This window comes from Aplidium turbinatum, chromosome 5 (assembly GCF_918807975.1).
Source record: "Aplidium turbinatum chromosome 5, kaAplTurb1.1, whole genome shotgun sequence".
NCBI lineage: Eukaryota > Metazoa > Chordata > Ascidiacea > Aplousobranchia > Polyclinidae > Aplidium > Aplidium turbinatum.
This window is the reverse complement of record NC_137476.1, coordinates 16,154,495-16,181,351: the sequence shown is the minus strand read 5'-3', so window position 1 is coordinate 16,181,351 and position 26,857 is coordinate 16,154,495. Positions and strand designations below refer to the sequence as shown.

The following is a 26,857-nucleotide window of genomic DNA, read 5'->3' as shown; positions in this document are numbered from 1 at the left end:
TTTCACCAAGGACGTGTCTATGATCTTCACCAACAGGAGGAAAGTGCATTCTCTTTCTATTCAGAAAATTATTGAAAATATTTTTAAAATTGTGTGTGAAGTCAAATAATAGGTACAAATGCTTTTCTTTCCTTGTAGGATGCACAATGCAACTTGACAATTTGTTGTTCCCGCACATATCCATGAACATTTTTCTAAATAAAAGAGTATGTACATGTACATTGTTAGTTAATTTGAACTATGTGAAGCAAGGCATTACTACCAATAAAATTACACCTTTTGTCCAATAAATTCGTATATACATTCAAACTGCATAAAAGTACACCCAACTTACACGGGTCGACGTCTTTTAGGTGCAGACAGTTAGGCGCCGGTCAAATAGGCGCGCACATGCGCAAACTATTACCCTTTAACGGCACTGGGAACTACCCTGGGTCTAGTGACAAATTAAAGCATGTCAAAAATATCATTACCCCGCTCTCATCACAACCAATTCATGCAGACATAAATACCTGTTGCAAACATGATTGTCAATGGAGACAGCAACAACAAAGAAGATTTCATCTAGTGCATTCATCACTTTTTTCAAATCATTAAACGAGCCTTGAATTGTAAATTGTTCGGTTAGTTGTTAAATCATTTTCCTTTTTCAGTCTTGCAGACGCTGTAGATGGAAGAAATGTCTTACGTATTTAAAAATAAATAGAGATTTTAACGTTTATAGACGCCTTCAATTGAGCGTCTATAAAAATATTTTCCCGAAATATTTTTCGGAATTTTATTTTTGAATCGTGTTCAGAATTAAATTTCCTTTCCAGGGGTGGCAAGCTCGTGGTGGGGCAGACGAAGGAAACGCGAGCAGATTAGTTTAAAAATGGAAGAAATGTCTTGCGTATTCAAAAATATATAGAGATTTTAACGTTTATAGACGCCTTCAATTGACCGTCTATAAAAATATTTTCCCGAAATATTTTTTGGAATTTTATTTTTAAATCGTGTTCAGAATTAAATTTCCTTTCCAGGGCTGGCAAGCTCGTGGTGGGGCAGACGAAGGAAACGCGAGCAGAATGGTTTAAAAATGGAAGAAATGTCTTGCGTATTTAAAAATAAATAGAGATTTCAACGTTAAAAGACGCCTTCAATTAGGCGTCTATAAAAATATTTTCCCGAAATATTTTTCGGAATTTTGTTTTTGAATCGTGTTCAGAATTAAATTTCCTTTCCAGGGATGGCAAGCTCCTGGTGGGGCAGACGAAGGAAACGCGAGCAGAATGGTTTAAAAATGGAAGAAATGTCTTGCGTATTTAAAAATAAATAGAGATTTTAACGTTTATAGACGCCTTCAATTGACCGTCTATAAAAATATTTTCCCGAAATATTTTTCGGAATTTTATTTTTGAATCGTGTTCAGAATTAAATTTCCTTTCCAGGGGTGGCAAGCTCGTGGTGGGGCAGACGAAGGAAACGCGAGCAGAATAGTTTAAAATTGGAAGAAATGTCTTGCGTATTTAAAAATATATAGAGATTTTAACGTTTATAGACGCCTTCAATTGACCGTCTATAAAAATATTTTCCCGAAATATTTTTCGGAATTTTATTTTTGAATCGTGTTCTGAATTAAATTTCCTTTCCAGGGGTGGCAAGCTCGTGGTGGGGCAGACGAAGGAAACGCGAGCAGAATAGTTTAAAAATGGGGGAAATGTCTTACGTATTTAAAAACAAATAGAGATTTCAACGTTAAAAGACGCCTTCAATTAGGCGTCTATAAAAATATTTTCCCGAAATATTTTTCGGAATTTTATTTTTGAATCGTGTTCAAAATTAAATTTCCTTTCCAGGGATGGCAAGCTCGTGGTGGGGAAGACGAAGGAAACGCGAGCAGAATGGTTTAAAAATGGAAGAAATGTCTTACGTATTTAAAAATAAATAGAGATTTTAACGTTTATAGACGCCTTCAATTGACCGTCTATAAAAATATTTTCCCGATATATTTTTCGGAATTTTATTTTTGAATCGTGTTCAGAATTAAATTTCCTTTCCAGGGGTGGCAAGCTCGTGGTGGGGCAGACGAAGGAAACGCGAGCAGAATAGTTTAAAAATGGAAGAAATGTCTTGCGTATTCAAAAATAAATAGAGATTTTAACGTTGATAAACGCCTTCAATTAGGCGTCTATAAAAATATTTTCCCGATATATTTTTCGGAATTTTATTTTTGAATCGTGTTTTGAATTAAATTTCCTTTCCAGGGGTGGCAAGCTGGTGGTGGGGCAGACGAAGGAAACGCGAGCAGAATGGTTTAAAAATGGGGGAAATGTCTTACGTATTTAAAAACAAATAGAGATTTCAACGTTAAAAGACGCCTTCAATTAGGCGTCTATAAAAATATTTTCCCGAAATATTTTTCGGAATTTTATTTTTGAATCGTGATCAGAATTAAATTTCCTTTCCAGGGCTGGCAAGCTCGTGGTGGGGCAGACGAAGGAAACGCGAGCAGAATAGTTTAAAAATGGAAGAAATGTCTTGCGTATTCAAAAATAAATAGAGATTTTAACGTTGATAAACGCCTTCAATTAGGCGTCTATAAAAATATTTTCCCGAAATATTTTTCGGAATTTTATTTTTGAATCGTGATCAGAATTAAATTTCCTTTCCAGGGCTGGCAAGCTCGTGGTGGGGCAGACGAAGGAAACGCGAGCAGAATAGTTTAAAAATGGAAGAAATGTCTTACGTATTTAAAAATAAATAGAGATTTTAACGTTGATAAACGCCTTCAATTAGGCGTCTATAAAAATATTTTCCCGAAATATTTTTCGGAATTTTATTTTTGAATCGTGTTCAGAATTAAATTTCCTTTCCAGGGGTGGCAAGCTCGTGGTGGGGCAGACGAAGGAAACTGGGGCAGAATGATTTAAAATTGGGGGAAATATCTTACGTATTTAAAATTAAATAATGATTTTGACGTTTTGAGAAGCCTTCAATTAAGCGTTTATAAAAGATAGTTGAAAAATTGGAAATTACAGAAAATAATGGAAAATACTTGTACAAAAATAAATTCCTTGTGTTACATTTGTTTATTAAGTTCTGTATTGTTGTAAGGTTTTCCCACTACACCTTTGAGGCAACCTTATACGGTCGTTAGGTTTTTTGTTAATGCAGGACCTGTCGCCAGTAGCCATATTACACCTGCTTATACAGCACATCTTGAGTAGTGCAAAAAAATTGTACAGAATAGTTAATGCTTTATCAATATTGAACTTTTCAAAATTTGACAAAATGATGTGTAAATTGAAGAGATCCTAATTTGAAAACTTAAATTTCTCTAGAAAGCGATTATAGGCTATACATTTCGAATGGGTATTTTTTTAAGTTTTAATAGATTACTGCATCTACAATGATTTGATTTAGAAATCACTAGGTTTGTTTGTCGTATCCAGGCTTACACCTGGTGGTTGAAGATTTGGATTAAGTGGACACGAAAGCAATGAAGCCAATCTTCGTGTCCACTTTCAGGCATGCCTTTAAGTGTCCTGCCAAAGACACACCCGCATGCACTTGAACGGTGTCGAACCCGGTGCCCTTTCGATTACATCTTTTGGATTTGATTACACCAGTATTTCTACCTAAAGACAGAACCAAAACTTTGGGGAAACTAAATATTTGTTTACTCGTAGTGCAGTTCACACATGTACATTTACAACATGGTGACATTTCGTTGTCAACGAGCAAGTGCTTTAGATATAAGGATAAAAGATTATTTTCTAAAATCCAGTGGTACATTGGTAGAAATAATACTTTTTCGTTATTTCTATGAAGCTCACTTTTCGAACCGCATTCAATACACTGGTGATACGTGACGTATTCCAGTGCCAATGTTATATCAGACCGCTCTAATAACAATGGCAATGACGATTCGCTACAAAATTCGGCAGGGTCATGTTGCAAATCCAGTGGAAATTTACTTCTTATATCATTCAACGTGTTTTTAAGTAGTTTTTCTTCTACGTTTCTGTTAACAATAAGATTATGCATTATAAGTTACCTACATTTACTAAGCCAGGAGGAAGATTGCTATTAGGAGTTCCAGATAGCGTTTGCGTTTGTATAGCGTTTGATAGCGTTTGTAACGATGTAATATATCATCCAATGTCGATAGGTTTTGAAAAAATCAACATCCAAATTTCTTTGGTTAAGCTTTTCATCGCTTTTGTTGCAAAAAATATCCGCTGTCATGTAAACGGCCACTCCGCAAGTGTTGTTGTCTGATTGCATCAAGATGTGTTTAGTGTCTACGGCTCAATCGTCCTTACATAGCCCGTAATCAACCAAGATATTTAATAAACAATCTACGCCGTCACGAAAGAACTTTGAAACATCACTGGACATGCCATTGTTTAATGAACCATAGCAATGTAACAACTCCTTTTGGATGGAAAAATGTAACAAGCGAAAATGACCATTGCACAAGAAAGGCAGAAGAACGACGGGTCGCAGTTTGTCCTCGTTTTCTGTCATGGCCGTTTTGAAAAATTTTATTGACTTTGCTGGTGTTCCTTGAAGAAGCTTGCTTGTGGAATCGCAGTCTAAAGCCCCTATGGCGTTAATGTTGCTCGGTTCATTGACTTTTAGCAAAATGTAAGCGTCTACCAGACGTTTGCTTAGCCAACCAACGGCCGATGGATTTGTATAGTGCTTTTCCAATTCGCTCTTGATTTTCCTACAGGGGTTATTACACGCCGTAAGTAAATCTAGCCAAGACACTTCGTGGTTTTTGTCTATTACGAGAGCGGTATCAGATAAACAGTTACGATTTATTGCCAAATCGTGCCACACCTTTGTTGAAAATTCCTTCATGTACCCGAAATCTTTTTTTATACCAGTCCAAAAGTCATTTATCCGTTTGTCATCACACATAGAGGTTGCAAAAGCAGTGTTTTTATAAACAGCCGATGTGGACATGGAGTCACTTATGACATTGCCGTATCGAATATGCTTTTTTGATTCATTGTTAGTGTAAAACCCAGTTGAACGACGTTTTTTTGGTTTTCTAAATTTAGAAACTACCAGACTAGTGCAATGGTTTGACTGATCTTTCAATGTTTGGTCGCTTTTGTTTTTGGAAGAAATGTGAGGTTTTCTGTAACCTTGGTGGATATAATGTGCAGAGTATATTTTTTCACTAGTTCTGATTTCATTTTCATATTGTTTCACAAAATTATCGATACTTACAACTCGCTTTCCTTTTAAATAAATTTGTTTCAAATCCCAAACATGCTGCTCAATGATTTTTTGAGTTAAGTTATCCCGAGAAATATTTCTTAATTCGGAAGAAATAACATTTTTAAACCAAGAGGAATACCGAAAGTAGAGTTGATCATTTGGGCATTGATGATGAGACGAATGCCGGGATAAGTCTCCCAGAATTAGCTGCAAAGTTGTACTAATTCGACTTAAAACAATTCGAATGAGTTGGGAACAAAAGGTTTTGTCCATATAAACATTTTTGTGCTTAAGCTTTGAATTGCAATGGTTAAGGTGATACGAAAAGTTATTAGAACCTAAAAAAGCGACAAGTCGGTTATGGTAGCGTAAGTAAAATGGAGATTTCAATTCTTGTTTTTGATCCTCACGCATGCTGGTATGAAAATGGTCAGTCAGGTCGTTTACATCGGTTTCTTCAATTTCATTTGTTACTTTTGATTTAGTTTCGTAAGGTTTAACGCCTTGATGCAGTCTGTTAAAATGATAGTCCACTTGAAAAGACGTTCGTTCGCAATTGGTTACCCAATGGCAGCAATGGCGAGTGGTTAGCGCGTTAGGCTCACAGTCAAAAGCCTGCATGTTCGACTCCAGCCACCCGCACTTGCTTTTGTTTCTCTAGGCAAGAAACTTTACGATAATTGCCTCTACCCAGTGATCGATTTCGAGTAATGGGTAGTACCAAATTTAAGTCATAAGTAAAGTAGACAACCGGAAACAGACATTGCCGTCGGCTGCAGCGTGGGTCAGGTGTACGTCGAAAGGCGTAGGCTACACCGATGCATAGCGCTCAAGTCTACTTTCCCGCAATGCAGGATAAAGATAAACAAACAAACAAATAATGCTTTCCATTATTTCGTCCAGTTCATGCAGGGTTGTACATGCAAATAACAACGAAATCCAATGCATTGCAGTCAATCTGTGTTGTTTATGTTTGTAATGTTTTTTTGCCATAACTTTAGCTGCACGCATGGCATGACTTAAACAATTGTGAACGAACGTTTTTTCTAAGTCGTACGTTATTGTCTCGCCTGTAACTACTCTCCAGCATCTGTTGTAATAATCTAACCTTGTTTCATTGCACATAGCACTTAATACAGCATTCACATAGCCATTGAACCGTCAATCATCATCAATGCCGGCTTTTTTACTTTTCCGCAAATTTTTACAATGTCCATTAAAAATTTTCCCAGAAAACTCCGTATACTCTCAGAATTATGAGTTGTTGCGATGTTTGTTGCCACCGGGAGCGCTGGACCCCCGGCGTATGGGCTTCTCACTAAAAGCGAATAAATTTGAAAGTCTTTTTCACCTTCTTGTTTTCTGACTATACTTCCAGATGCGTCGAAATAAACTACATCATTGGGGCATAAATCCCGATAAAGTTTCACTTGTGCATTTGAATACATTGTAACGCCTGGTGGATGTGTAGTTATTTGTCTTATAAAAGTTCGATTTTTCTTTTCAAACTCGTATTTCAGGCGATTGATGTTATACATCCAATTTTTTGAGTATCTATTGCAAAGCTTACCTTCACTTTTTATATTTCTCAAAACAGACGAGGCAGGAGCAAAGTTATACGCTCCGTAAAATAGTTCATCTTCAGTTAAGTCATCTACCAACTTTCGGCCAACTTCGCTAGGATGTTTACATTGTAATTGTTCCATAAGTAATTTACGTTGTTCTCCTGCGACCGGCCTTCGTTTAACGCAATGCGATTCATGGCTACGCTTCCCCTTCACACTTACGACTATTTCAACTTTATCAACGTACCAAAATGTACGAATGGTCTCCTTTACTGAGCATTCACAACAACGCAAGTGCTTGCAATACATGTTAGCATGGCCATTGTAAAATTTTGTATCGCCGCTACTTAGAGACTCAACTGCTGCTGGTTCTACCAAATAATGATTTCTGAAACAAAAAACAAACAAATGGGTAACGAGTAATGGGATTTCGAGTAACAAAATTCCGAAAAATATATCGGGAAAATATTTTTATAGACGCCTAATTGAAGGCGTTTATCAACGTTAAAATCTCTATTTATTTTTAAATACGTAAGACATTTCTTCCATTTTTAAACTATTCTGCTCGCGTTTCCTTCGTCTGCCCCACCACGAGCTTGCCAGCCCTGGAAAGGAAATTTAATTCTGAACACGATTCAAAAATAAAATTCCGAAAAATATTTCGGAAAAGTATTTTTATAGACGCCTAATTGAAGGCGTCTTTTAACGTTGAAATCTCTATTTGTTTTTAAATACGTAAGACATTTCCCCCATTTTTAAACTATTCTGCTTGCGTTTCCTTCGTCTGCCCCACCACCAGCTTGCCTCCCCTGGAAAGGAAATTTAATTCAGAACACGATTCAAAAATAAAATTCCGAAAAATATATCGGAAAAATATTTTTATAGACGCCTAATTGAAGGCGTTTATCAACGTTAAAATCTCTACTTATTTTTAAATACGCAAGACATTTCTTCCATTTTTAAACTATTCTGCTCGCGTTTCCTTCGTCTGCCCCACCACGAGCTTGCCACCCCTGGAAAGGAAATTTAATTCTGAACACGATTCAAAAATAAAATTCCGAAAAATATTTCGGAAAAATATTTTTATAGACGGTCAATTGAAGGCGTCTATAAACGTTAAAATCTCTATTTATTTTTAAATACGCAAGACATTTCTTCCATTTTTAAACTATTCTGCTCGCGTTTCCTTCGTTTGTCCCACCACGAGCTTGCCACCCCTGGAAAGGAAATTTAATTCTGAACACGATTCAAAAATAAAATTCCGAAAAATATTTCGGGAAAATATTTTTATAGACGGTCAATTGAAGGCGTCTATAAACGTTAAAATCTCTATTTATTTTTAAATACGAAAGACATTTCTTCCATTTTTAAACCATTCTGCTCGCGTTTCCTTCGTCTGCCCCACCACGAGCTTGCCATCCCTGGAAAGGAAATTTAATTCAGAACACGATTCAAAAATAAAATTCCGAAAAATATTTCGGGAAAATATTTTTATAGACGCTTAATTGAAGGCGTCTTTTAACGTTGAAATCTCTATTTGTTTTTAAATACGTAAGACATTTCCCCCATTTTTAAACCATTCTGCTCGCGTTTCCTTCGTCTGCCCCACCACCAGCTTGCCACCCCTGGAAAGGAAATTTAATTCAGAACACGATTCAAAAATAAAATTCCGAAAAATATATCGGGAAAATATTTTTATAGACGCCTAATTGAAGGCGTTTATCAACGTTAAAATCTCTATTTATTTTTAAATACGTAAGACATTTCTTCCATTTTTAAACTATTCTGCTCGCGTTTCCTTCGTCTGCCCCACCACGAGCTTGCCACCCCTGGAAAGGAAATTTAATTCTGAACACGATTCAAAAATAAAATTCCGAAAAATATTTCGGGAAAATATTTTTATAGACGGTCAATTGAAGGCGTCTATAAACGTTAAAATCTCTATTTATTTTTAAATACGCAAGACATTTCTTCCATTTTTAAACTATTCTGCTCGCGTTTCCTTCGTCTGTCCCACCACGAGCTTGCCACCCCTGGAAAGGAAATTTAATTCTGAACACGATTCAAAAATAAAATTCCGAAAAATATTTCGGGAAAATATTTTTATAGACGGTCAATTGAAGGCGTCTATAAACGTTAAAATCTCTATATATTTTTAAATACGTAAGACATTTCTTCCATTTTTAAACCATTCTGTTTGCGTTTCCTTCGTCTGCCCCACCACGAGCTTGCCATCCCTGGAAAGGAAATTTAATTCTGAACACGATTCAAAAATAAAATTCCGAAAAATATTTCGGGGAAAGTATTTTTATAGACGCCTAATTGAAGGCGTTTATCAACGTTGAAATCTCTATTTGTTTTTAAATACGTAAGACATTTCCCCCATTTTTAAACCATTCTGCTCGCGTTTCCTTCATCTGCCCCACCACCAGCTTGCCACCCCTGGAAAGGAAATTTAATTCAGAACACGATTCAAAAATAAAATTCCGAAAAATATATCGGGAAAATATTTTTATAGACGCCTAATTGAAGGCGTTTATCAACGTTGAAATGTCTATTTATTTTTAAATACGCAAGACATTTCTTCCATTTTTAAACTATTCTGCTCGCGTTTCCTTCGTCTGCCCCACCACGAGCTTGCCACCCCTGGAAAGGAAATTTAATTCTGAACACGATTCAAAAATAAAATTCCGAAAAATATTTCGGGAAAATATTTTTATAGACGCCTAATTGAAGGCGTCTTTTAACGTTGAAATCTCTATTTGTTTTTAAATACGTAAGACATTTCCCCCATTTTTAAACTATTCTGCTTGCGTTTCCTTCGTCTGCCCCACCACGAGCTTGCCAGCCCTGGAAAGGAAATTTAATTCAGAACACGATTCAAAAATAAAATTCCGAAAGATATTTCGGGAAAAGTATTTTTATAGACGCCTAATTGAAGGCGTCTTTTAACGTTGAAATCTCTATTTGTTTTTAAATACGTAAGACATTTCCCCCATTTTTAAACCATTCTGCTCGCGTTTCCTTCGTCTGCCCCACCACCAGCTTGCCACCCCTGGAAAGGAAATTTAATTCAGAACACGATTCAAAAATAAAATTCCGAAAAATATATCGGGAAAATATTTTTATAGACGCCTAATTGAAGGCGTTTATCAACGTTAAAATCTCTATTTATTTTTAAATACCGGTACGCAAGACATTTCTTCCATTTTTAAACTATTCTGCTCGCGTTTCCTTCGTCTGCCCCACCACGAGCTTGCCAGCCCTGGAAAGGAAATTTAATTCTGAACACGATTCAAAAATAAAATTCCGAAAAATATATCGGGAAAATATTTTTATAGACGGTCAATTGAAGGCGTCTATAAACGTTAAAATCTCTATTTATTTTTAAATACGTAAGACATTTCTTCCATTTTTAAACCATTCTGCTCGCGTTTCCTTCGTCTGCCCCACCACGAGCTTGCCATCCCTGGAAAGGAAATTTAATTCTGAACACGATTCAAAAATAAAATTCCGAAAAATATTTAAGATTTGCTTTGATGTGGTAACGAGAAGTGATTTTATCAGCTTCCGAGTGTTGCTACTTTCATCGCATTGTTTATCGCGCAAATTTTTACGGATCATTTTTTTAGGCGGATCGCGCAGAATTATTCTGCCAGAATGACGGTGGTACTTCAGGCATGCCCTTCAGTTGGACGGAATAAATGAAAAAACGGATAAGCTTCGGATCCCCTAAGTCCAATATCCCTAGTATCAGTTAATGAAGAATAATTTGTATTCTCTGAGCACAACATAAACTTCTAAACATTTTTTCAGCAAATCGAGTAGGATGCTGCGGATTCTTTTGCTATATTCAGTGTTTAGCTTTTACGTAGAAAAACAAGTATCCGCGATCCTGTATTACCTTTGTCATTTCGCAGAACGAAATACATCGAACTTTTTTGTCATTAAATTCCCAAACTACATTGGCTCCTTCTAGACAATAACAAATGTAATGGCCGTTTTCCTTCCCTTCACCAAAATGTGCAATGGCACTTACGAATTTGTAATTACATTCAACGCCATTTGCATCCTCAAGAGTAAAAGTTTCATCTGCTGTGACACATCTTTTGGATTTGATTACACCAGTATTTCTACCTAAAGACAGAACCAAAACTTTGGGGAAACTAAATCTTTGTTTACTCGTAGTGCAGTTCACACTTGTACATTCACAACATGGTGACATTTCGTTGTCAACAAGCAAGTTCTTTAGATATAAGGATAAAAGATTATTTTCTGAAATCCAGTGGTACATTGGTAGAAATAATACTTTTTCGTTATTTCTATGAAGCTCACTTTTTGAACCGCATTCAATACACTGGTGATACGTGACGTATTCCAGTGCCAATGTTATATCAGATCGCTCTAATAACAATGGCAATGACGATTCGCTAAAGAATTCGGCAGGGTCATGCTGCAAATCCAGTGGAAATTTACTTCTTATATCATTCAACGTGTTTTTAAGTAGTTTTTCTTCTACGTTTCTGTTAACAATAAGATTATGCATTATAAGAAATAAATTTCTGTCTAGTTTTGCAATACCTTTGTCGTTTTCCAGCCACGATATTGGCACATCACATGTTATAATTACAAATTTAAGCGCTTGCAATGCAACGTTCAACCAACAGGAGTTACCTACATTTACTAAGCCAGGAGGAAGATTGCTATTAGGAGTTCCAGATAGAATCATTAAATCGGGATGAGCTTTGATAGCGTTTGTAACGATGTAATATATCATCCAATGTCGATAGGTTGTGAAAAAATCAACATCCAAATTTCTTTGGTTAAGCTTTTCATTGCTGTTGTTGCAAAGAATATCCGCTGTCATGCAAACGGCCACTCCACAAGTATTGTTGTCTGGTTGCATCAAGATGTGTTTAGTGTCTACGGCACAATCGTCCTTACATAGCCCGTAATCAACCAAGACATTTAATAAACAATCTACGCCGTCACGAAAGAACTTTGAAACATCACTGGACATGCCATTGTTTAATGAATCATAGCAATGTAACAACTCCTTTTGGATGGAAAAATGTAACAAACGAAAATGACCATTGCACAAGAAAGGCAGAAGAACGACGGGTCGCAGTTTGTCCTCGTTTTCTATCATGGCCGTTTTGAAAAATTTTATTGACTTTACGGGTGTTCCTTGAAGAAGCTTGCTTGTGGAATCGCAGTCTAAAGCTCCTATGGCGTTAATGTTGCTCGGTTCATTGACTTTTAGCAAAATGTAAGCGTCTACCAGACGTTTGCTTAGCCAACCAACGGCCGTTGGATTTGTATAGTGCTTTTCCAATTCGCTCTTGATTTTCCTACAGGGGTTATTACACGCCGTAAGTAAATCTAGCCAAGACACTCCGTGGTTTTTGTCTATTACGAGAGCGGCATCAGATAAACAGTTACGATTTATTGCCAAACCGTGCCACACCTTTGTTGAAAATTCCTTCATGTACTCGAAATCTTTTTTTATAGCAATCCAAAAGTCATTTATCCGTTTGTCATCACACATAGAGGTTGCAAAAGCAGTGTTTTTATAAACAGCCGATGTGGACATGGAGTCACTTATGACATTGCCGTATCGAATATGCTTTTTTGATTCATTGTTAGTGTAAAACCCAGATGAACGACGTTTTTTTGGTTTTCTAAATTTAGAAACTACCAGACTAGTGCAATGGTTTGACTGATCTTTCAATGTTTGGTCGCTTTTGTTTTTGGAAGAAATGTGAGGTTTTCTGTAACCTTGGTGTATATAATGTGCAGAGTATATTTTTTCACTAGTTCTGATTTCATTTTCATATTGTTCCACAAAATTATCGATACTTACAACTCGCTTTCCGTTTAAATAAATTTGTTTCAAATCCCAAAAATGCTGCTCAATGATTCCTTGAGTTAAGTTATCCCGAGAAATATTTCTTAATTCGGAAGAAATAACATTTTTAAACCAAGAGGAATACCGAAAGTAGAGTTGATCATTTGGGCATTGATGATGAGACGAATGCCGGGATAAGTCTCCCAGAATTAGCTGCGAAGTTGTACTAATTCGACTTAAAACAATTCGAATGAGTTGGGAACAAAAGGTGTAAGAAATATTCTGTACCTACCAAATATTTCTTCTTAGTGTGGTGGGTCTTGCTGATCGTTCGATGCGAGAGAAACCCAAAATAAAGCTACCTGACTACTAGAGAATCTACAGGGGCACAGCAATTAGTACTACCGAATTCCTAACACTGTACCAGCCGAGAATCTACAACCGTACCATTGAGATCAGGGATTTACTTTAAGTGACTCTGCACCAAACAATTTACAAAAAAATATTGACCAGACCACACATCCGAGCGATCCAACACCGACGATCGAAAAGACAATTACAACTCATGGCAGATAAAATGTACGAGAAACAGAGTTGCCAAATACAGGATCAACACACTAGGTGGCGGTAAATACACAAAGAAAGATACAATGTGCGACCGCTGTTTCCAACATTCCCACCCCTAAAAGCGGCAGTTAATAATGGCGCTTTTAAAACTAGAGAAACAGCACCAAAACCAAGGATGCAATGTGTGACAAGACACAACTCCTTAACATATACAGTATATTAACATAGCCTACAGTATATTAACATAAACTAACATACTTACAAAATGAACATAAACAGTAGCACAAGTTGGTAAAGCAGCCAAAGTTTACTATCTTGCGTTACTACTGCAAGATGTTAATTGAAAGGGAAGATAATAATTGAAAATGATGGCACCTTTAAACTAAAAAACAGCTACATCAATATGATGTCATAAAACACAAAATAAACGATGACACAAAATGGTAATGCAGTACGGTACTACTATCTTTGCAATTAATGACACCAAGCTGCAAGACGTTAATTTAAATTAAAGCATCAATGACGCCTTTAGAGAAGCAGTCACAAATTCAATGGCGTACCAAAGACCTAAATAAAATAAACACAAAATGGTAAGCAGCACCGCATCGTAGCATCAAAGGTACAAGAGCTGCAATATTTTAATTTAACAAACAAAAACTAACAAACGAAAGCAGCCGAAGCAATGACAGCATTGCGTGTACTACACAGACTTACTGACTTATTTAAAACACGAAATCACAAACAGTCTGTACTTATGGCTCTAGCGCTCGCGCGCTGCAAACAGAAACTAATAAAAATGTTACACTACTTCTACAATATAATATAAGCCTCACAAGGCAGCCAATACAAATGTCTGTTCATTGATTGATAGCGCCCTCCAGCAAACAAATCTTTCGAATGTCTCTCATGAAAATCGACCCATCCGCTGTGCGCACACGTACTCGTCTCACTAGTCCAGCATTGTCTGGTGAAGTTTCAATTACGATTGCTTTAGGCCACCGGCCTCTCTCTGTCAGATCGTCTTTGATCAACACCAAGTCATCAGGTTGCAAGTTCGGTGAAGCACCAAACCATTTCTGCTTGGGCTGGAGTAATGGCAGATATTGCTTTGCCCATTGCTCCCAAAACTTGTTTGCCAAATACTGCGTTTTCTTCCACGAACGGCGATATACGTCAGCTCTGGAGAGGTTTTCTGATTCATTTTCTTCGACAACTGTACCAGTAAGGATAGCATTTGGGCTTAAAGTAGCCATATCATCAGGAGACGACGGGAGAGCAGTTATCGGACGATTGTTGATTATTCGTTCGATCTCAGACGTGTATGTTAGCAATTCGAATTCTCCGAGGGTGGCTTCAGCTACAATAGAGCGAAAAATCTTCCGGAAGATTCTGAAAAACACTTCGTAAAAGCCACCTTGATGTGAGGCACGAGGCGGGTTAAAATGCCAAGTTACCTCCTTTAACTTGGTTTCTGCGGCTACAAAATTTCCACCATTGTCACTGTAGATGTCAGTTGGTCTCACGTTCCTGCGATTGCAAAAACGCTTGTAAGCTTGGATGAAAGCGTCAGTGTTTAGTGAAGGGACCACTTCCAAATGCACAGCCCTGGTGGTCATGCAGTTAAAGATGCAGATGTATCTCTTCACCCGACTACGTCCAATAGTCACCATAATCGGGCCCATTAAATCTGTACCAATTGCAATGAAGGGTGTTGATTCTGTCACTCTTTGTTGGGGCAAACTAGCCATCTGCTGTCGGCCAGTTCTGGCCTTCCAGAAGCGACATGTAGGACAATTGATTAGAACTTTCTTGACAGCCGACCTTCCTTTAACAATCCAGTAGGATCTGTTCATGTCGGCAAGCACATGACCAACACCCATGTGTCCCTCTCGCTCATGGTGGAACTTGATTAACAGGTCAGTTACCGGGTGGTTGTGAGGTAATAACACAGGATGCTTGTTTTCGAAGGCCAGAGAAGAGTTTTGCAGCCGACCTCCCACACGCAGCACTCCTGAAGACACAAATGGACTTAACGATTGTAGCTTTCGTAGCTCAGCACACTCCGCTAACTGCGCTTCGGTGATGGAGACAACAGAACTTTCCGATGCACTTGAACTTGAGAGCTTCTCCACCAAACCTGGAAAGGCTTGTGCTTGGGAGACTTTGAGAATAGCTGTTAGTGCCTCTCTTCTTTCTTCAGCTGATAGGCACCCGACAGGAGGAGGACAGGAAACTGCAGAACACTTCCAGCGCAAATAGACCTTGAAACGTATAAGCCACGCAACGGCTTGCTGTAACCTGTGGAGATCCGAGTACCGTGCAAACAGCGGGGTCAGGACGACTTCAGAATCAGAACAAGCAACTTGGGCGGAGCATTGTCTCTTACAAACTTCCGAGCCATCTTCGGCTGAATCAGTCAAAAAATCAGGCTGCCGAGGCCATTTGTCCTCACTATTTAACAAAAATGACGGTCCATTCAACCACGAAAACAAGCGATCAATTTTACCAGGTAATACACTACGAGAGCCAATATCAGCCGGGTTGAGATCCCCAGGTACAAATCGCCATTGATCGACTGAAGAAAGAGTATGCAACATTTCAATGCGATTGGCTACAAACAATTCAAAACGTGTGGACGTATTGTGCAAGTATCGCAACACTACTGAGGCATCCGTCCAAAAAAATACACCATTGAATGTAAAATCAAGCTCTTTACAAATAACAACACTTAGCTTGGCTGCAAGAACTGCAGCTGCCAATTCCAGTCTGGGAATTGTTACCCTTTTAAGAGGTGCAACACGTGACTTTCCCATCACAAAACGACACTGGACTGTGCCATCCGCATACATGCATCTAGCATACGAGCAAAACACCATAACCAACTGAGCTGGCATCAGAAAAATTGTGCAACTCGATTCTAATCAATTGCTTGCCAGCACACAAAATACAACGATCAAGCTGCAAGTTCTCAGTCTCAGGCAATAAATTTAACCATTTTTCCCAACTTAACTTTAAATCAGGAAGATTTATCTCTTCATCCCACCCCAATTTGGCAAAGCAGGCTTTTTGAAGGATTACTTTAGCTGTGAGCAAAAAGGGTTGTATCATCCTCAATGGATCATACGTTTGATTTATCATTGAGAGGATGCCCCGCCGAGTAATAGACTTTTGAGCAATCCCCACCCGAACATGAATTTTGTCTGTGGCAACATCCCAGTCAACCCCCAGTGCTTTTGTTACCGGAAGCTTGCCTGCACTTAAATCGACACCATCTGCCAGGTCATCTTCAGGGATAGTTGACAGGACCTTCCAACTGTTAGACACAAATTTGGTTATATGAAAACCACCAGTTGCCAGTAAGTGGCGAAGCTGGGTGACTAATTTAAGTGCTTCACTTTCTGTTGTGCAAGACATGCACCAATCATCAACATAAATATTATTTTCTACCGTGTCCGTAGTTGCCGCATCAGCCCCAGAAAGATTGTCCATCGCCGTCCTCCTCAGAGCAAATGCCGCACAACAAGGTGACGATTTGGCGCCGAACACGTGGGTCTTCATACGATATTCCACAGGATCCCGACTCACATCACCCTTCTCAAACCATAAGAACCGCAGTGCATCTTTATCATCCTCCTCCACTAAAACCTGAGAAAACATGCCTTTAATATCACCAATAATTGCTGTAGGGTGTTGTCGAAACCGCAATAACACCCCAATGACATCATTGGTGAGGTCAGGACCATGTAGCAATTCATCATTTAAAGACCTGCCATTGCTGCGAGCACTGCAGTCAAACACCACTCTAAATTTTACCGATTCAGAGGTGCAGTGATGTGGAATAAAAAAGGTTTTACCATTGGCTGGCTGCTCATTAGGAACAGGCTCAGCATACTTAGTGACATATTCAGACATTTTGTGCGAGTACTTTTGCAATAAATCAGGATTTGAAAGGAATTTTCTTTGCAGACTATATAGCCTCCTTTCAGCCAATTTCCTGCTGTCTGACAAATGTGGGTAATCTCCCTTCCACAATAAGCCAACAGAATAATGACCATCTACCTTCTTTACCGTCCTCTCCAAAGTCCCAAGTGCCTGTTTATCCTCCTGAGAAAGACCACGCTGGTTCGCCACATCGTTACAGTCATTGAAATCCTGAGCTAAGATCTTAAGGATCTGCTCACATGACTCTTCGTTTTTCTCTCGACCTTCAACAAAATTCACCATGAAGCGTGGCACAACTTGCAGCTCTTTGTCCCCACTATTGGCACCATATACAGTCCAACCCAAAGCCGTACGCAACCCACATGGCTCACCAGGCTTTCCTTGAACCACATCTTTTAGGAGGAAGGCCTGATGAAGCTCACTCCCCAGTAACAATTCTACCCTTTTCTCCTCTAAAACAGGGAAATTTAATTCTTTCAAATGTGGAAAGGCATCCACTAATTCAGCACTGGGTATGCTGCTGCTAACATCGACAACTTCATCTACAACAAACACATCATTTAACATGAAGGCAGACTCCTCATCCACACCTTGGACACCCATGCCATCTACCCGTTTGCTCAGTGCTGACGTCGCATTTGTTGTGACTAACTCAATGTTGGTGGCAGTAAGAGACACACCCAGACGCTCCGCTAAACTTGAAGAGCAAAGGTTAACATTAGATCCCTCGTCGATGAAGGCATAAGTATGAACAAAATTGGAAGTGTTGTTCGCCCAAACCTTCACCGGGACCACTTTAAATATAGTGCAATCCCTTTGTTTTAAATTGGTGGAACAGGCTATTTTAGGTTTTACCTCATTTTCCAAAGAGCTTTCTTCACTTTGTCGGTCCCTACTGTAGTGCAAAAGTGAGTTGTGCTTATGGCTGCACTCTCGACAAAATAGTTTACTTTTGCACTGGGCAACCTGATGACCTGGCAGTAAGCAAACATAACACAGTCTTTTCTCTTTAACAAAGGTCCTTCTGCCTTCAACAGTCTTAGCATGGAACATATCGCACTTCCACAGCGGGTGTTCCTTTTGGCAGCAGGCACAGGACCACAATCTCCTCGCGCCTGAAGCAGAGGGGTTCACCACTTGCTGGGAAGCACAAAACTTTCTACCACCTCCATGCTCTGTATTCGTTCGCTGCTGACCAAGCCCCCTTTCCTTCTTTTTACTCAGCAACAGGCCGTACTCACTTTCAGCTTCTGACGCCGCCCTCTCAGTGAGAAGCCTTAAATCCACAAAGGTCCCTCCACCTCTCTCATTGCTTACAGCAACAAACTGTGACCGCACCTTGTAAGGCAATCTTTCAAAGAGGCCATGCATTAGGTCCTGGCTATCTAGCATCCAGGCCTTATCCCAACCTTGAAAACTCACCTCACATCGGTACATGCGGTCACTTAACTGAAGCAATGCTTCCGCATCACCTTCCTTTATAGGCGGGCCCTCAAGAAGTTCCTGTCGCAACCGAAGCATCAATTTTCTTGAATCACCAAATCGTTGCTCCAGACGCGACCAGGCTTTGATGTAAGCCTCCTCACTGCTGATGAGACAACTCAGGCCAGCTATAACTTCATGGGCTTTCCTTATGCACATGCTTTCTAAAAATGCCATGCGGTCCTCAAAATACGGGTACACTTCCTCGACATGGTGCCTGAATCTTTTCTTAAAATCCCAGAACTTTATGACATCCCCATCAAATTTATCCAATACCAACCTAGGAGCAGGTGGAGCCGAGATAGGCCCACGATATGCCAGGGGATGACACACACTGGCATTCCCTTGGACCACCTCTTCTACCACCGTAGGCCTTGCAGCATAGGGGTAAGCATCAGGATTTAAAGCCTGACACCTGTACCCAGCCTGCAGAAATTCAGACTTTATTTGCTCAACCTTGGGAACAGTAGGTGGATGCTCTAGATGATTCGGCATGTCTCTAGATGTTGAAGGCTCACTGGTCTCTCTAACATTTTCTGATGGTGGCACAAAGGGACGCTCTGAAACAAACTCCCCAGTTAGTATTGGACGAGGTTCATCATGGTTATCCGCAGATTGAAGCGAAGAACCTGAAGACCTATCTTCACCACTGGGAGTTTTTACAGCAAGTAAACAACTCTCTTTCAATTTACAAATTAAGTCTTCAATCTGATCAGCTTTTAGTTCTAAATTTTCTGTTGACGCTGACTCCTGGTCCAAGATTTCAACATGAAGCACTGAAATCTCTTCCCAGTAATCATCAACTTCCTTTTCTAATGTGGCTATCAAGTGCAGAGAGTTGGGCTCAGACTGCAAAGCATTAAATTTTCTTTTAAGTGCAGCGACCTTCACCTGCACTTGATATAACTTTCTTTTTAAGGTTTTAGTCACCACTGCTGAATCACTGCCATGACTCGATGCAGCAGACTCACTTTGTGATTCAACAGCAGACGACGAACCACTACCCTCTTGAGTATTATGTGAAGCATTGCTAGCACCCAATTGAACCTCAGGTGTAGAACCACTAACCTCTTCATCAGCCATACCCAAACTTAAATAGGCTACGCTTTAAATAGTCGGTAAAGTAACAGTAACAACTTAACCAAGTACCGTACGTACTCTAGACAGGCTTCAACTGTCCTCAAGACTATACAGTAAGCTAACTACAAAGTTAGCCCACAACAAATAAAGAATTAACGTCACTAACCGATAAATAGTGAATTCAGTGCCCAAGCATTTACCTTGAGTTTCAACACAATGAGTTTGACAGGTTGCCGATACTGTCCCCGTAAATATAGTTAACTCACACAGAGCTAGACTACACAAATAAAGTTCACTAACCGATAAATAGTGACAAAAATAAACAAACACTTACCTTATTTTTATAGCTAACTCATACAGAGCTAGGCTACACAAATATAATAGGTTCACTAACCGATAAATAGTGACAAATAATGAACAAACACTTACCTTATTTTTTTGTAAATGAATGTAAGAAATATTCTGTACCTACCAAATATTTCTTCTTAGTGTGGTGGGTCTTGCTGATCGTTCGATGCGAGAGAAACCCAAAATAAAGCTACCTGACTACTAGAGAATCTACAGGGGCACAGCAATTAGTACTACCGAATTCCTAACACTGTACCAGCCGAGAATCTACAACCGTACCATTGAGATCAGGGATTTACTTTAAGTGACTCTGCACCTAACAATTTACAAAAAAATATTGACCAGACCACACATCCGAGCGATCCAACACCGACGATCGAAAAGACAATTACAACTCATGGCAGATAAAATGTACGAGAAACAGAGTTGCCAAATACAGGATCAACACACTAGGTGGCGGTAAATACACAAAGAAAGATACAATGTGCGACCGCTGTTTCCAACAAAAGGTTTTGTCCATATAAACATTTTCATGCTTTATTAGCTTTGAATTGCAATGGTTAAGGTGATACGAAAAGTTATTAGAATCTAAAAAAGCGACAAGTCGGTTATGGTAGCGTAAGTAAAATGGAGATTTCAATTCTTGTTTTTGATCCTCACGCATGCTGGTATGAAAATTGTCGGTCAGGTCGTTTACATCGGTTTCTTCAATTTCATTTGTTACTTTTGATTTAGTTTCGTAAGGTTTAACGCCTTGATGCAGTCTGTTAAAATGATAGTCCACTTGAAAAGACGTTCGTTTGCAATTGGTTACCCAAATAATGCTTTCCATTATTTCGTCCAGTTCACGCCATAACTTTAGTTGTACATGCAAATAACAACGAAATCCAATGCATTGCAGTCAATCTGTGTTGTTTATGTTTGTAATGTTTTTTTGCCATAACTTTAGCTGCACGCATGGCATGACTCAAGCAATTGTGAACGAACGTTTTTTCTAAGTCGTACGTTATTGCCTCGCCTGTAACTACTCTCCAGCATCTGTTGTAATAATATAACCTTGTCTCATTGCACATAGCACTTAATACAGCATTCCACATAGCCATGGAACCGTCAATCATCATCAATGCCGGCTTTTTTACTTTCTCGCAAATTTTTACAGTGTCCATTAAAAATTTTCCCAGAAAACTCCGTATACTCTCAGAATTATGAGTTGTTGCGATGTTTGTTGCCACCGGGAGCGCTGGACCCCCGGCGTATGGGCTTCTCACTAAAAGCGAATAAATTTGAAAGTCTTTTTCACCTTCTTGTTTTCTGACTATACTTCCAGTTGCGTCGAAATAAACTACGTCAATGGGGCATAAATCCCGATAAAGTTTCACTTGTGCATTTGAATACATTATAACGCCTGGTGGATGTGTAGTTATTTGTCTTATAAAGGTTCGATTTTTCTTTTCAAACTCGTATCTCAGGCGATTGATGTTATACATCCAATTTTTTGAGTATCTATTGCAAAGCTTACCTTCACTTTTTATATTTTTCAAAACAGACGAGGCAGGAGCAAAGTTATACGCTCCGTAAAATAGTTCATCTTCAGTTAAGTCATCTACCAACTTTCGGCCAACTTCGCTAGGATGTTTACATTGTAATTGTTCCATAAGTAATTTACGTTGTTCTCCTGCGACCGGCCTTCGTTTAACGCAATGCGATTCATGGCTACGCTTCCCCTTCACACTTACGACTATTTCAACTTTATCAACGTACGAAAATATACGAATGGTCCCCTTTACTGAGCATTCACAACAACGCGAGTGCTTGCAATACATGTTAGCATGGCCATTGTAAAATTTTGTATCGCCGCTACTTAGAGATTCAACTGCTGCTGGTTCTACCACATAATGATTTCTGAAACAAAAAACACATCTGTCATAAATTTTTCTAACTTTTTTGCATATAATATCGCGATATAAACCAGATGAAAATCTATGCGCAGTGCGACTGGGAGTCATTTCTTTCCATTCATCTAACGTGAGGAATAACGACTTACTATCTATGTTAACCAATTCACAACGTCGTTCACGCTTTTGCGATACTGGCTCTTTAAAATCCCCTAACTCCTTCAATGTTTCATCAGAAATCCAAGGTTTCTGATTTTGGGAGCATCCAAAAATGCTACCTTCATTATCATTTACTCCGTTTGGGTCATTATTTTTGTTTTTTACATCAGTAAATATTTTTTGGCGATCAACTTTTAGGCCTACATCATCTTCAGCTTTGCCATCAGGTTTTAGATTATCTATTTCATTTAAGGTTTCATCAACTTTGACTTTTACATCAATAAATTTTTTTTTATTATTATTAACTTTTGCTTTTAGATCATCAATTTCGATTATTTTGTCAGTTTCGGTTTTTAGGTGATTAGTTTCGGTCTTTACCAAATTGTTGTCGCAGTTAGATAGAAGTAAGTTTGATCTATTATCAGACAATTGTAAATCATCAGAATTAGTTGGAGAGGCAGATTTACTAACGTTACAAAGCAAATCAGATTTCTGCTGGAAAACTGGAGGTAAGACATTTAAATGTTGAATGGGTTTGTTGCTTACACCAACAAGTTTATGACAAAACACGGAATTTGAAGAATGCAACACTATCTGTTCACCTTCGCATACAAGATGACTATTAGCACAATTCCATTGTTTTTCTGTTATAGCTAATGCCGGACTATTTGGTGAGAATATGCAGCGAGGGTGAAACCATTTCAAGCAAGTTCCGCAGCACACATATAGGGATCCGTCATTAGGCTTGTTACATATGCAGTAGAGAAGATTGTCTTCATGATTTTGTAAAGAAATGTCACTTCGATAGGCAACAGAAACAATTGTTTCGTTTTGATCTGGGTTATTCTGTTGACCAACATCGCAAAACTTTTGCGCACCTAGCGTTGAGGAGATATGTTGAGATGTCACGCCTTTCGCTATATCTTTTTGTTTAGAAGAAACATATAGTAGTTTTACCGATTCCCTAAAAGAAGAATCACGACGCCATCTAGATTTAATTGTTCTCACTTCAGAGCGAAAAAAGGAAGCAGGCCAATGATTTTCCTTTAGCATTGCTGCGACACATGAACCAGGAAGGTAGTCATCGCGAGGGAAGTCGTCCATATGCTTGCTGATGGAATTTGCTAATTCAATATCTAACTGAGAGGGCACAGTTTGTGATACCGAAGCGGAATTTGTTTTGAAATGATCTATTAAGTTTTTATTTTTTCGACAAAACGTCAACAAATATTTCTCTCGTTTAGAAGCAGCACACTTTGCACGAAAACTCACAAAGACGTTAAAAACTCTACACGGTTTGATTTGTTGCTCAGGGAATGCAAATTATTTTTCGCTAAATACCTACCAATTTCATTTGCTGTTTAACTTACTAAGTCATCAGAAGCACCTCCAAAGTTCATTGTCAACACTTTGCTGTTACGTTTCGGAAAGGTGCTCTCTTGGCAAACTTCATCAAAATGAAATAACGTTTCAAGTGAAGAAAACCGATTTTGCGAAACAAAGCTTCGAGTAGGATTACAACTGGCATCACGCGTCCCTGTAGCAGACCTCACACCAGGACCGGCACCACTCATGCTTTTAGCAGACCTCACAACAACAGGACCAGCACCACTCGTACGTGTGTCAGACTTCAAAACAGCACCAGAATAGGCACCACTCGTACCGGAAGCTGACATCACAGCACCAGGACCGACATCACTCGTCTTGGTAGCAGACCTCACACCAACAGGACCGGCACCACTCGAGCCTGTATTAGACTTCATAGCACCAGAGCAGGCACCACTCGTACCGGAAGCAGACATCACAGCACCAGAACAGGCACCACTCGACCCTGTACCAGTACTCACAACAACAGGACCAGCACCACTCGAGCCTGTATTAGACTTCATAGCACCAGAGCAGGCACCACTCGTACCGGAAGCAGACATCACAGCACCAGAACAGGCACCACTCAACCCTGTACCAGACCTCACAACAACAGGACCGGCACTACTCGTCCTTTTTGGAGACCTCACAACAACAGGACCGGCACCACTCGTACATGTGTCAGATTTCATACCACCAGAACAGGCACCACTTGTCCCTGTACCAGACCTCACAACAACAGGACCGGCACTACTCGTCCTTTTAGCAGACCTCACAACAACAGGACCAGCACCACTCGTACATGTGTCAGATTTCATACCACCAGAACAGGCACCACTTGTCCCTGTACCAGACCTCACAACAACAGGACCGGCACTACTCGTCCTTTTAGCAGACCTCACAACAACAGGACCGGCACCACTCGTACATGTGTCAGATTTCATACCACCAGAACAGGCACCACTTGTCCCTGTACCAGACCTCACAACAACAGAACCGGCACTACTCGTCCTTTTAGCAGACCTCACAACAACAGGACCGGCACCACTCGACCCTGTATTAGACTTCATACCACCAGAACAGGCACCACTCGTACCGGAAGCAGACATCACAGCACCAGAACAGGCACCACTCGACCCTGTACCAGACCTCACAACAACAGGACCGGCACTACTCGTCCTTTTAGCAGACCTCACAACAACAGGACCAGCACCACTCGTACATGTGTCAGATTTCATAGCACCAGAACAGGCACCACTCGTCCCTGTACCAGACCTCACAGCACCAGTCCTGACACTGGTCACGCGCTGACCGCAAAGTGCACTACTGACCGAGCCCCATACAAGATAAGAAAGCTTTCTTTTACCAACATGTTTGTTTCCACGTTGATGACTCTCCGCAGTGGGCACGTTGCTGACTTGTCGCGGTGGTGTAAGTAGAATCGCACCTTCGGTAACCACATCTGCATACGTTCTTCCTTGTAGTAAAGGTCTCGGTGAGCCTGCATTTCGCTCGTGTTGATAAAAGATCAAATTTTTTGCCCACTTTAAATGTGGAGTGCTCTTTTCGTGGAAGAATAAAGAGATAGATAGCTCCGTGTTCTGCGACCCTAAAAACCCCTTATTCGACATAGGCCTATTATATGATCACATTACGCTAGTTTAAGGCTGTAGATTTTCATGATAGTTTTGAAGAGTCTATTCGAAATCAAACTCATTTAAGCACAGTTTTTGCGGGAAAATTCTGAAACTCTACAAAAATACTTTTTAGTAAAAGTGGAAACCCGTAATACATAGCCGCACTAATTTCTAAAAACTTTTTGCAAAATGGTACACCCTAATGGATAGGCGTAGGCTTTCAATCGCAAGGTGTTACTTACGGGGATTTCCAAGAGTTGGAAATAGAGACGCTGTCAATGTTGGTCCCTCCAAGAATGTTCTCACGCCATCTTCCAAACGGCACATGTACTGCGCAAGACCAACATCCGACAAATGGATATCGTCATGCCAACAGGCATCGTCATCATCGATTTCCATTGATAGGTAATGAGAACGAGATAAATTGCGAGATACATGATCTAAGATGGAGTTGGCAATGGGAACTCGCAAAGAAGAGTCACCCCACTGCGGTAAAATGCTGCAAACTATCACCTGCAGTAACAAGTTTGGATTTAATTTGCTAAGTAATCGTTCAGTTCAGTTGTTTTTATTTCTGATCATCATATCAAAACAATACACGTCAACATAGCAAAGGTAGAGAATTGGGTAGAAGCGACAAAGCGCGAACGTTAAAACGTGCTTGTGATCAAAGTAAGTTATTGAGTAGAAAGAAATTTGGCACGGTTGAACACCTCTGATCTACACTCTACAGTGATGAAAAAAGTTGTTTTCATCCTTGAAAAATTAAATGTCCCACTCGCAATAATAAACGTTTAAAAACATTACATTGGCAATTGGCGTTTCGGCATAAAATTAAATTGTCCACATCGGCTGCTGAAATGAGTAGTCTGCCGTTGAACAATTCGCTTCATTACTTCCATTGAGCGAACAACAACAAAAATCAGTTACGTTTAACAAGCAATAAATTGCCGGCAGGGTGCTTTAAAAAGTAGTCTGCAATGAACTGCAGAAAAATTGTTGGCAAACCAACGCGTGAAATGATAAAAGGTGACATGTTTTTAAAAGATAATTATGAGCTCGTGTTGTTTTTATTTTTGACATACAGTAGAAATAAAAATTTTGTATAATAATGCACTTACCAGATTCTTCATAGTTTGGTGATCTTGGTAAACTTACTTTTTATTTTAAAAAAAAACCTACATCACGTCGGGGTCACCAATGTGGTAATAGTTTATTTAGGTTATTTAAGTATGAGAATGGTTTGTTTATAAGTTGAATTAAGATGAAGGCTGTCTAACTGCCTGATCAAATTTCTATCTATCTAATTTATCTAGTTTGGCTATCTGACTCCATGAACTGATTTCCACACAATTGTTATTCGAGTTATAATTTTAAGTTATCAGAAGGTGTTCATATAATATTGTAGGTCTCTAACACAATTTGAATTTAAACAATACAGAATAATGAAATTACAGGACAGTGAAACATTATCACGAGTTATTACATTTTAATTAAACAATCAATTTAATGTTTTTCTGAGAGCTGAACTGGTCTAGCTGAGCTGGTTTGATGTGAGCTAGTCCGATTTGGTAGAGCTGGTTTGGTGTGAGCTCGTTGTCTAATTGAGCTGGTTTGATATGTTCTATCTCTCGTCAAAGGACGAACAAACCATTTTATTGTGTGCGCCCTTTTTTCTATTTTCTTTGGGAGCAGTTGTATGGAAAATTACAGAAACTTTAGTAAAAGGCAGGAAAACTTATACGATGAAAT

The 26,857-nt window shown here is 39.2% G+C and overlaps 2 protein-coding genes across 2 annotated transcripts; both read right to left on the bottom strand.

The window, feature by feature from the left end:
• Positions 1 to 14,054: 14,054 nt before the first annotated feature.
• LOC145770981 (uncharacterized) lies at positions 14,055 to 16,046 on the bottom strand. The gene has a single exon (XM_082582721.1). It carries the CDS (start codon positions 16,044 to 16,046, stop codon positions 14,055 to 14,057), a length of 1,992 nt encoding a protein of 663 aa, XP_082438847.1.
• A 4-nt stretch (positions 16,047 to 16,050) lies between these two features.
• LOC145770980 (uncharacterized) lies at positions 16,051 to 19,704 on the bottom strand. Its single transcript, XM_082582720.1, has one exon. It carries the CDS (start codon positions 19,702 to 19,704, stop codon positions 16,051 to 16,053), a length of 3,654 nt encoding a protein of 1,217 aa, XP_082438846.1.
• Positions 19,705 to 26,857: the final 7,153 nt, after the last annotated feature.

Coding starts and splice junctions, on each gene's coding strand:
- LOC145770981 (XM_082582721.1), bottom strand. CDS start 16,046: ATGTATGCGGATGGCACAGTCCAGTGTCGTTTTGTGATGGGAAAGTCA.
- LOC145770980 (XM_082582720.1), bottom strand. CDS start 19,704: ATGGCTGATGAAGAGGTTAGTGGTTCTACACCTGAGGTTCAATTGGGT.